The sequence below is a fragment of the Lathamus discolor genome, chromosome 15 (genome assembly GCF_037157495.1).
Source record: "Lathamus discolor isolate bLatDis1 chromosome 15, bLatDis1.hap1, whole genome shotgun sequence".
In the NCBI taxonomy this organism is placed as follows: domain Eukaryota; kingdom Metazoa; phylum Chordata; class Aves; order Psittaciformes; family Psittacidae; genus Lathamus; species Lathamus discolor.
The window spans coordinates 5,550,543-5,562,075 of NC_088898.1; the positions used below are offsets into that span (position 1 = coordinate 5,550,543).

Consider the following 11,533-nt stretch of genomic DNA (forward strand, 5'->3'; position numbering starts at 1 on the left):
CCGAGAAGCTCTGACTGCTGCCTGAGTCAGAGGCTCTGCTCTGCCGCCCCAGGAAGCCCAGGCACCCTCCTGCTGAGGACCTTGCTTGGAGAAGTGAGAGCATTTGGGAGATAAACAGGGTGATAAAGAGATTTAGAAATCATGACCTATGAGGAAGGGTGGGAGGAAATGCTGCTGTTTAACCTAAGGATGATGGAGGGGATGCAGAGAACCTGGGGGGGGGGAGGGTGGGGTGTAAAAATAAGCTCTTTGATTTGGAAAGCTTTGGGGTGTGTGAAGCTCTATGGCAAGGCCATGAAGAAAGGTTCTCCTTTAGAGCTGGTCTCACCAGGACGGTGTAGCCACTCTCCTCCGGGGTCAGGGACAGGTAACGAACACTGACCTTTCCATTCCTTCTTGTCCTGTGTTTCTGTACCTCTGTGACAACTTGAAGCCTTTCAGTTAAAAACAGGACTTAAAAGACTTTAGAATAGGTGAGCTCTGAAGCCTGCTGGTCTTCATAGGTTTCAGAGCAGGGTTAGCAGCCCAGGAGCTAAAAAAGTCTCTGTTCTTAAACTGGACACCCCATTGCAAGCAGAGCCCTGTGGATCTGCATAGCAAAAGATCACAGCCCTTGGTCAGGCACTGAGAAAGAGATGGGTCATCTTGGTTTTTGTTTCCTGCTTTTCTCCTTGAAGCTGCTCATCTGCTGTTGAACGCCAGGTCTCCATAAGGCTGAAATTTGGGACCGCATCTGCTTTGTCTCCAAGCCTTGTTAGTGAGCCAGTGCTCTTCATGCTGTAAAACATGCCCTGATTCCCATTTCTCCATAACACAGCAGCACCATGCAGCATCCTTTACCTTTGTTTTTGCTCAAGACTATTCCACCAGGGAATCCGTATTTACTTTGTAGTTTTCCAAATGCGTGAAGCCTAGGAAATGTTTTCCAATTCTGAATATTTTGGCAGCAAGATTTGTTTCTCTTCTCTCCCAGTCTGGAGGGGAAACTCCCTCTTTTTGGGCAATAACATAAGTGGGTTTTGCCTGTTGTTTACAGGGATCTCGTTCTTGGGAGGAGAAAGACATCACGAGTTGCTGTGTTGTGGCTGGGAGAGACGCTGGCTTCCCCCACTCTCCAAACCCTGACCGCTGTCTCCCACCTTTGCCCCATGGCACCACTGACAGGTGCAGCTTTGCCCTAAACCCACCCTTTAAGCCAGCTGGATCCGAAGGAGAAAGCAGCGGAGAGCAGAAATAACTTCCCTCAGCCCCTCTCCCAGCATGGTTGCACCTCTGAAGGCACAGAGCAGCGTAGCCAAAGAATTCTTTCCTCTAAGAGAAAGCCCAGGCATGAATCCATGTGAGGCTCAGAATAAGAGAAAATAGTCTGCCTCCCACATGCTCTGATGGCCTCTCTTGCAGTGTCTCCTTGCTGTCACGGCAGCAGGGGACATGGTGACTTCCCTGCAGCCAGGGTGGGTATGATATCTTGGGGCAGGATTGTGGCAGGGCAGAGTCCTGGGAGCAGGCAGGAAGGGTGGATGGAGCTGGAGGGAGGAGGCAGGAGGATGTGCCACCGCCTCTCACTTGGCCCTGGTCCTGATCCCTGTCAGGGGCTGGCTGAGGAACAGCAGCTTCCTCTGCTCCTCTTCTGTGCCTGAGACCCAGAACCACTGCACCCCTGCCCCTTCCCCGGGGCCTCTCCTGCTGGATTCCTCCTGCTGCAGGCATCTGGCCTTCTGAAGGACTATTTTGGAGAGCCTGATCCTACATTCCTCCTGCCCGAGGCCTCTCAGAGAGCTTCAGCCAGTACAGTCACTTTAAAATGCGAACCAGACAAAATCTGCCCGAGTTTGCCAAAGGCTGAAGCATCCCATTTGTTTCAGGAGATGGGGAGCTGCAGGTGAAGCAACGGGATTTCATTCATCTGGGGTAGAAAGTGCGTCACAGTGATGTGACTTTTGTTGCAGGCTAAGGAGTGAACGCAGGTGGAGCACCTTTCTCTTTAATAAATAGCTAACCTGCTCATGCCTTTACTTGAAAACGTGGCTGTGCTTGACGAGCCAACGCAGCACAACCTCCCGTGGGCAGTTTGATTTCCCAGGGCAAGTGATCACTGGGGCAGGGCATGTCTGCAGGCTTTGAGGCTCCGTGCTGGAAACAGCAGGAAGAAATGGCTGGGAAGGAGGGCACCAGCGCCCAGGGCAGCATCCGAACAAGCCAGGAATACGGCTCAGCACTGCTTGGAGCCACGGGCAGGCAAAATCCCAACTGGGTTCTGTACCTTCTTCACCAGCACGTGGGAGCACGCTGGAGAAGTGCCACCCGCCTGCCTGGCTCCTCCAGGCTGGAGTGGTCCCCTCCGGCTCTTTGCCCAGCCTGTGCCGCGGGATGTAATTGCTCGTGGGAAAATGTTGGGAATTCTGAGCTGTAATTGCCCAAAGCATGTGCTGCCCTTTGAGATTAGGTTGGAGCCCAGGCCATGCCACCCTAGCATACGTGCCTGTGCTCCACTGGCAAACATCTATTACACAACCAACCCTCTTGTATAGCTGCCCCCAGGAAATTCCCCAGCATAGCAGTAGCATGTAGCTATAATACTGCAGTGCAGTTCAGCTGGTCAAATAAATGGCAGCCCATGTGGGAACTGAGAGTGATTTTTATTCCATAATCTCTCCAAAGCACGGTTGTTATTAGAGGTTTCTATTTTAAAGTTCTTTTCTCAAGCATCTCCCATGGATTTTTCATTCCTTCTGCCTGCTGCAGTTCACTTCCTTTTCCAGCAAATCCCTCCATCCTCTCCCCCCAGCTCCTGGGGTCAGCCTAACCTGGTGACTAAATCTTTCAAATCTGATCCTGACTCTTGATCATTTCTCCCCAAAATGCAGTGCTTTTCCTTGCAGCGTTGGGTTTGGGTGAGTCTTGTCCTGGGTAGAGACCTGTGCCAAAAGCCTTAGGAGATGGCTTGTAGTTTAAAGGCGTATTGCCCTTAGGACCTGGTCTCCTTCAAGCAACAGCTCTGTCCCAGCAGGATGTGATCCATGGAGGAGCATCAAACAATTAATATTAACAGGCTGCTTCCACCCAAATTAATGGGATGGTTGAACTTGCTCCTGGCAGCTGCATTGCCTTAGGGCAGGAAAGCCAGGAAGTGACTGCGGATGTGTCCTACCTAGCGTGAGACCCCTAAGCTTGAGAAAGCAAGTGGGAGTTGGGATCCTAGGAGCATTATACCTGCCTTTACAAGCAGCTTCCACCCCCCATCCCCATTCATGTAGATTCTTTGCTGACAGACACTGGCCTCCCCCATTGGAGTTCAGCTCTGTGTAACGATGGAAGGGTTTGAAATGCATAACCACATGGGTTTTATACCCCACAGAGCCTTCCCAGCACATGCAACACCCATACCTGATGTACCCCATGGGCTCATGCCTAAACAAACTGTGCCTCTTGATCACTCTTTGCCATTTAAATCTGCGCTGGTTGCTGGTGCAAAGTGTCCAGGGCTTCCTGCCAGTGTTTGAATAATGCTGAGGAGAAAGTCTGTCTGGCCAGCAGGATTAGTCCTGGCTTGTCTGCAGGTGGTACTGAGTTTGTGTGTATTCCTGCTGCTCAGCGGGGCATGCTGCCTGGCTCCGGAGGGGAAGAAGGTGCACGAAGGAGAAAGGTCTCGCTGGTGAAGTGCCCATGGGCTGGATCCTCAGCTGGTAACAACTGGAACAGCTCCATGGAGGGGGTGATGAAGGGTCTGGCTGCCTGCCCTGGCTCCAGGCTCCCAGGAGAGCTGGGGAAGGGGCTGCTGGAGAAAGCCTCAAACCTGCTGCAGGGCTGGTCAGGCCCTTGAATCACTCCCTGGGTCTTCTCTGCTATGGGTTTGCTCCCTGTCAGCAATGGAGAGGGGAGATGGGAGAGGGAGCAGTGTTTGGGATGTGGCTTTGCCATCGACTGCTTATTCTTAGCATTATTCCTAGCTTATTCTTAGCATTATGTTTATAAAACCCTGCTGAGCTCCAGGGAGATGTGTGTGGGTTTGGTGGCAGCACATGGCTGGGGTCCAGGGTGAACACTCAAGCTCTTACCATGGTGTTTGAATCCATATAGCTGCTGTGTGTCCTGGTGTCCCCATTCCACCCCTGGGGAAGCAGCTCAGTGGAGACATTCACAGCTGAGCTATGCCAGGACTTGTTCTGCAGGGTGGTGGTGACCAGCTGTAAGTACCTCTCACTTGAAACCCAGTGTTTGGGGTTTTCAGAGGCTCTCTGCACACTCAGTGTCATGGGGCTGAGGCGGTGCATTACAATAAGCTTTGGGTTTGCAGCATCAGGGCAGAACAGCCGTGGCAAAAGAGATTCAGAGGCAAATGGAAAGGAGGCAGAGGCAGGGGCCAGCCTGTGGCATCCCTCAGCCACTGGTCAGGGTTGGTGGGATAACACTGAACAGACGGGGAGGTGACTGGTTTCATCCTCAGCTGCTCCCCGAGCAGGAGCAGGTATCCTTCCGGATCTGTCCAAATAACCCCACCTGTGCTCACATCAACTTTCCTCCTGGATCAGCCGGGCCAAGGGCTGCTGTGCCCAGAGCATGGGGCTGCCTTAAGTTCACACCAGCGCCTCAGGACAAAGGCTCCTGTAGCTGTTCTCCCTGGGAGTGGGTGCCACCAACACCCCATTGCTGAGGACAAACCTGTTCTTGTGCAACAGGGTCTGTAATGACAGGACCGGGGCTTGTCCTGGGCTGAGCGCGATGCTCCTCTTGGGTTATTCTGATCCTTCTTGGAAAGGTCAGGATTAGTTTTGCTCAGTGGCAGTTAAGACGTCAAAAAGGGCTGGGGAGGAAGGAGTTAAAGCTTTGCATTGGAAGAGCAGGGGGCTTGCAGATGCTTACATCCCACTCTTTCCTCAGCAGTGTTTGGGGCTGGAGAGGCTGCTGTTTGCAGGTTTGGGGCATTGAGGACCCGCATGATTGTGCTTCCAGCTGGTCACTCCCAGCCGGGGGATGCAGGAGCAGCCCAGGCCCCACAGTGATGGGCACTGGTGGGGCAAGGGATGGCGCTGTCCTCTGTGCCCCATACCTCTTGCAGGTGGCTGTGCAGGGGAGGGCTGGCTGCCAAGGGAGCGCTCAGCTTGCACTGGGCGGGACTGGGGAGTACTGGGAGCGCTGCCATTGATGGGTGGGCTGTAGGATCAGGGACAGAGGGAGCGCAGGGCTGGATGTGGCTGAGGTAGGTGCCTACCTTCTTCATGACTCCTCCTTCTTCCCAGGTCTGATCAGCTCGTGTCGAGGGTGAGCAGAGCCTGGCTGGGTGACGGATGCTCTGTGCAGCTCCGTCCCACTGCTCACAAACAGGAGGGGAGGTGGAACAGGGGGATCGTGGTGGGCTGGTTTAGGGAGCCAAGAGCTCAAGCTTTGGCCCACGCAGTCGAGGGGGCTGTATCCCAGCTTGGGGCATCACATCCCTGTGGATCTGGTTGCGGCAGGGTGTGAGGAGCAGACGCAGCTGTGCCACATCAGCCGGGAGGGGTGTGCAGGGGTTGTGGGCTTCAGCTGAAGGAGCGGTGGTGACTTGTGTTAAATGCGGCTGTTCCTGCCCTCTCTCCCGCAGAGCCCTCCCACAGCCCAGGCGAGATCCCCACCAGCTGTGAGTGCTGCAGGCGACCGAGCGGCATTTCCAGAATGATGGAAAACAAAGTGTTCATGTCATTTACCTTCTACAGCACAATCCTGATCTTAAAAATGTACGTCGTTGCCATCATCACAGGACAAGTGAGACTCAGAAAGAAGGTAAGATCCAGTTTCCTTTTCCTTCTTCTCTCTTTCTGCCTTTTCCCTTGGATTTCTGTAGCTTTTCTTTCTTCTTCTATTCCTGTAAAGGCCGACACAGTTTTCCTGAAGCAAGCTGAGTTTTCTTTGACTTAAATTGAAAGCAAACCATGTTTCATAGCCGCAGCAGATAAATATCTTGCTTCTCTTTGGCTCTTCATTGTTTGCTTCTACCATCTGGAGCTTGATGTTTATAATTTCTGAATCCCAATCTAAATACTAATTTCAGCTATAAAGTGCCATGCAGGTGAGCTGCTTCTGCAGAGGCTGTTTACAGTTCATTTGCCGTGTCTGGAAGAAAAGGAGAGGGGAGCAAGAGGTTGAAGAAGAAATCCTGCAATGTAGCAGAAAGCTTTTGAGCTTTCAGAGGCTGCGTGAATGCTCCAGGAGAGCAGAAATTCGTGGGGAATAAAAACAATAGCTGAAGGAAATGGTTCTTGGACACGGGGGAAAATACAGGGAGGACTGGGAGCTCTAGCTGCAGTCAGGTTACGGCGTTAACTCGGCTTTTTATTACCTGCACCCAAATTGAACTCGTCTGTAAAATCTGTTTTAAAGTATTTGAGGAGTTCCTGACCGCATCAGTAGAGCAGGAAGGAGAGGATTCTGTTGTTAGATAAAATACAAAGAGATATCCCTGTGCAATAGCATCACTGTAACTGATGGTTTAGGTTCTCCCCTTGTGTTTCTAACTGATCCTCCAGCCCTGGGACAGTCTGGGTTTGTAACATGATTGAAGAAAGCACCAGGGTCCTTCCCAGGCTGCAAAGTGGAGCTGTCTTTTGTAACTAGGTCCTTGAAGAACAGCTTCTGAGCATAGGTGGGGAGCTCGTATAAGTCATTTTTGTTTGTAACTTGATTAGCGTAGTATCCACTTTCCCTGGGGCCTGTTTCAGTCACGGTATCGCTGCCAAAGAGTCAGCCAGGGAATATTCTTTCTTGGTAGGGTGAACTAATCTGTCAGTCCTGGTTATGCTTTGGGTGCTGCAGTCAGTGTCTGCACGCTGTGCCAGCAGTTGGCAAAGCCTCTGGGTTTAATGGGGAGAAGGTGACAGGGATGAGGCCGGAGCTTCCTTGAAGCCCCCAATTTGGGACCTGCTTGGTGGGCAGAGTTGGGTTTTCCAGAGGATAAGGAAAACACCTCGGGAGGTTCAGAGTTTAACCCCCAGGGCTGTGCACACGGAAGTGCAGTTGCTCTTATATTTGTGAAGGGTGGTAAAAAGCTGCTGCAGGAAGAAATCCCCACAGGTCTTAAAGATGTTAAAATATATATAATGCGGACTCTCTCTTGCAGGCATTTGCTAACCCAGAGGATGCGCTGCGCAATGGGGGGCTGCAGTACTACCGTGAGGACCCCGACGTGGAGCGGTGCCGCAGGTGAGTACTTGGCAGTGCTGGCATTCCCTGTGCCGCAGGGATGTCCCTGGCAGCTGCTGGCAGCGCAGCAGTGGGAAGCTAGCAGGCTCATTAATTAGGTAATTACCTCGACGGGTTGGATGCCTGGAGCTCAGCTCTGGGACCCTGCACATTAGAGCAGTTTAATCTTTAATGGGAGCCTTGCATGCACTGGGAGCAAGGACACATGGAAGGACTCAGGTTTGGGTTCAATAGGCGATTCTGACAGAAGCTCATTCCTAGATGCTCGAAGTCCTGCAAGCTCAAGGTCTCTTCCAGTACCCATGCCCAAAAGCTCCTTCTGTCTTGCTCCAACAGGACCTCAAATCCCCCCAGATCCCTGCACAGCTTGGACAGGGAACTGTGACTGGTCCCAAGGCTGCATGTGGCTGCCCTTTTGGGGGGATTTAGGGAGAGTATGGAATGATTGTAGCAAGTTCTCCTCCTGAATTGGGCAAGCTCTGAATCTTCCCCCTCCTTTGTGAGGCTTACATTTCCTCAGAGGTAAAACATGGGGTCATAAAGCCCCAGGCTTGGTTTGCCATCCCCCTTACCCAGAAGGAGGTACCCCAAGTGTTGGGCTGGATCTCAGCTGATCTGCAAGAAAGGGGCTGGAGCTGTGTCCTGCCATCACTTAGCCCTTGGCTGCCAGCTCTGCCCCAGGTCGGAGACTGCACCACTCACCTCTCACTACCTGCAAGCTTTGCTTTCAAAAACATCCAGTGCCCCCTAATCCCCAGGCTTCCAGAGGAAGGAGGATGGCAAACAAGCTGCTTCCTTGCTAGGAAAAAGAAAATAATGGTAGCAATAATAATAATAATGGTCCTCTTTTGATTAGTCAGAAAAAGACAAACTTCCATAAAAATAAATAACCAGAGCTGCAGTGAAGGCCTGGAGCAGTCTGGGATCTGACTGCACAGTTAAAGTGCTCCGCCGCAGGGAATGCAGATTAAACCCAAGGTGTTTCCCCTGATCAAGGGTGATGCTGGATTTTCTCCTCAGGCATTACTGGTGTGGGAGCAGAGCCATGGCTGGGCTGCTAGGCAGGGGCAGAGCAGGGGAGAGTAAGTGGCAGCCAGGAGGGAGGTTTCCCCCTTGCCTCGCAGAGAGGCCCCTGGCTGCATCTCAGCTCTTTCCTCTCCTTTCTCCTCCCTGTTCTTCCGTTTGTTCTTCCATCCCTGCTGAACTTCGGAGTCCCTGGGGCTGGTTTGGCTGGGGCAGTGGATGTCCATCAGCCACCCTCTCCTAGCATGGCTGACACCAAAGGAAACTGTGCTCATCACTACAGTCCTGGCTGGGCTGAGGGAGCAGTTTATGGTGGTACCCACAGAGGTGATGCTGGCTTGGGAAGGCAGGCGGGACCCTGGGCTGGGAGGTGAAGGGGGTTGTGAGCAGGAGAGCCTGTCCTTGTGTCTGGCAAGGGGCTGGCTCTGCCCAGGGACTGTCTGGCCAAGAGGAGCAGAGGGCTTCCTGCTCCTCCCCTCTCCTCTTGGCAGGGGTTCTCTGTGTCGAGGTTCTGATCAGTTCATGTGCACTGAGTCCTCCTGGCATGGCTGCTACAACAGCAGGACTCACTTTAGTGTCTCTTCTAGGCCAATTCATCCATACTGGTGAACACAGGGACAACTGCTCTGTAGGTCTGACACCAGAGGCAGGAGAAGAGGCTTAAAACACAGCTCTCTCTTCTTTTCCAAAGCCATTTTTCAGCCAGGTCTATCTCAGGCTTTGTCTGCCCTAATGAGCTGTGACAGAGTGCCCTAAAACTTCTGGGCCACATCTCAGCTTGTGCAGCACCTTGGCATCATGGCCTTTGTTTCAGGGAAGAAATTGCTTACAATTTTATCTTGGCCTTGCCTCTCAGACCTTCAGAGATATCCGAGAAAAGGCAACTGAGCCTCGTGACTAGGTCACTCTTCAGCCCAGATCCATCCCCATCAACAAAAGCATGGCCTGTAAGACCCCCCCGTGGGGCCCTGTGCCGCAGAAAGCGGGTCTTGCATTGCAAGGGAACAAAAGAGGGAAAGGCAGAGGTGGTGGGAGGATTTAGGACAGGCTGCTGCTTTGAGGACTGGTTTTTAAGGATGGTACTTGGTGGACAAGCGACACAACCTACATGAATGATCAGATCCTGATGTTGTGACACCCAGGCAGGTGCTTGTTCAGATGGAGCACAGGGTTTGGACCCACAAGTACCAATATGCTATCACGTGGCCACTGTGGTCCCTCCAACGTGGCTACGGTCCAGTTAAGGAGATGCTGCTGGTACAGTGCAGGGAGTGCTCATGGTGCTCTTCCTCAGTCCCTTTTGGATGGACTTAGGGAGAGGGGTGAAGCCATGAACCCTCCCATCCTGTGAGCTCCTCCTCTGGAGAAGCCACAGTAGGGGAACCACCTTTTATCATGTAAAGGGGAGATAGCAGGAAAGCCTAGTGGGAAGGAATAACCCTATCTCCCCTTTCAGGGCCCACCGAAATGACATGGAGAACATCTTTCCCTTCCTCTTCCTTGGAGCCATCTACTCCCTGCTGGATCCCACTCCCGCAGTGGCCAGGATCCACTTCTTCATCTTCTGTGTGGGACGAATCATCCACACCATCGCCTACCTCCTGAAGCTGAAGGCCCCCACACGCTCCGTGGCCTATGGGGTAGCACAGCTGCCCTGCTTCTCCATGGCTCTGCAGATCCTCCTTGCCACCACCCCATACTGGTAACACCCAGCGGGACCAACCATCCAGACCCCTTTGTTCTGTACTCTGCTGGTTTCCCCAGCTGGACTGGGTAGTGCATGTGTGAGTGGGCATGTGTCTGTGTGTGTGGGCACGTGGTATGTCCCCATGCTGTTGAAATTGAGCAGGGAAGTCACCAGAGAGAAGGGGCACCTCTCCCTGTGGAGCACGAAGAGGAGGTGGAGGCACCTTTCTCTTACTCCTGCCAAGGGTGGGAGGGGAAAGCACCTGCACTACCCCTCGAGGAAGGGGTTCATTGACAGAAAGAAGGTTTTCTGGCCCAACTGCATTCAGAACTGAGAAGGGGCAGATGTGCCCTTTTCCCCTTGGTTACAAATACCCCATAAATCAGGAAGTGAAAATCATGAGGGTCTCATGAAACCTCCTGGTCAGTAGAGAGAGGTTATAAACCAGCCGCCTTTCTCCTGCCCATCCATGCAGGTTTGTGGGAGTGGGGATCCTGTAGGACAGGGGTAGGTGCCTGCCAGGCAGTGTGACATGGAAGCTGAAACCTCAGGGGTGACGTGAAGCCACCGAAGCATTCTGTGCTCCCAGCCCTGCCTCGCCTCGCACCACAGGACTCAGCTCCCCGCCAGGGAGCCTTGCTGCAGGCAGGACCTGCCTGTCCCAGCCAGGACACCCCACAGCCGGTGTTCAGCAGCTCCCAGCCACCAGCAGCAGTGGCTTTTCCACCTCGGTCTCACCATGGCAAGATGCAGGAGGATGTGCCTGGAGCAGCCGGCAGGAATCACCCCACAGAGAGCCAGAAACAAAGCTCTGGGACTTCAGGAAATACTGAGATGCTCACACCGAACAGGGGGTTTGCAGTTTGCAGACAGCTTTCTCCCAACAGCAGTATCTGCGTCCACAACCCGCTGATGCCTGAAAACGCTCTCAGGGCAGCAGAGGGAACTTCTCTCCCTCTGTTTGTAGCCTTTCTCTGGCCGCAGAATGGCCACTGCTATTTCGGGAATGTGCCGTGACCGCTTTGGGGGTGTTTTCTTTCAGCTGTTTCCTGCTGTCCACTGCTGCCAAGCCGTGCACAGCTTGCGTTAGCTGGTGTTTGCAGGGAGCAGCTCTGGAAATGAACAGACTGGCTTTGAACCACCCAGTGGGACGAGTACCTCTGCTCTGTGGTGTTACCTGAAAGCTGTCATGTTGGAGAGGAGAGGCTGGGACCATGGTATTGCAGGGTGAGAAACCTTCGTGAGCTCCTCTGCTGCTGGTCCAGGCAAAGGCAGCACACCTTGCCCTATGGAGGACAAGGCAGGAGGAAGTCTCTGCTGTTCAGTGCCTCCTGCCTCTGAGGGCAATGCAGAGGTTTACTGAGATCACAGGGGGAAACCAGAAAATTGCCCTTCCAGCTGTCCTAAGCACTAAAGCTGTTCACTTAACTCCTTGGAGATGCTCTTACTGAGTGCCTGCATGCACAAAGCACGGGGTGAAACACCAGCTCAGCCTGATGCTCTGAGCTGTTGCCCAGCTTGGGCAGCACCTCCTGCACCAGGAACTCTTGATCCCCATGGGGGACACAGAGCCTGCCACATGTAGAAGGTGGACGGGACTGCAGGTTCAGCACTTTGCTCTTGGCCACGTCTCATTTACACTGCCTC

General features: G+C 53.1%; 1 protein-coding gene across 3 annotated transcripts; it reads left to right on the forward strand.

Annotated features, from left to right (window-relative positions):
* Positions 1–11,265, forward strand: PTGES (prostaglandin E synthase). 3 transcript variants are annotated; one of them, XM_065695437.1, is made up of 4 exons: positions 1–93; positions 5,582–5,760; positions 7,094–7,176; positions 9,656–11,265. In XM_065695437.1, exons 2-4 carry the CDS (start codon positions 5,653–5,655, stop codon positions 9,903–9,905), a joined length of 441 nt encoding a protein of 146 aa, XP_065551509.1. In that variant the 5' UTR covers positions 1–93; positions 5,582–5,652; the 3' UTR covers positions 9,906–11,265. The 3 variants fall into 3 exon arrangements, with proteins under 3 accessions (XP_065551509.1, XP_065551507.1, XP_065551508.1); XM_065695435.1 differs by lacking the exon at positions 1–93 and adding an exon at positions 5,129–5,200; XM_065695436.1 differs by lacking the exon at positions 1–93 and adding an exon at positions 5,279–5,333.
* The last annotated feature ends 268 nt before the right edge of the window (positions 11,266–11,533 follow it).

What these genes read in the sequence shown, in the direction of transcription:
- PTGES (XM_065695437.1), top strand. Translation starts at nt 5,653, where the DNA reads ATGATGGAAAACAAAGTGTTCATGTCATTTACCTTCTACAGCACAATC. An exon ending in AAGTGAGACTCAGAAAGAAG is followed by an intron (nt 5,761 to 7,093) that starts GTAAGATCCAGT and finishes TCTCTCTTGCAG; the next exon opens with GCATTTGCTAACCCAGAGGA. An exon ending in GACGTGGAGCGGTGCCGCAG is followed by an intron (nt 7,177 to 9,655) that starts GTGAGTACTTGG and finishes CTCCCCTTTCAG; the next exon opens with GGCCCACCGAAATGACATGG.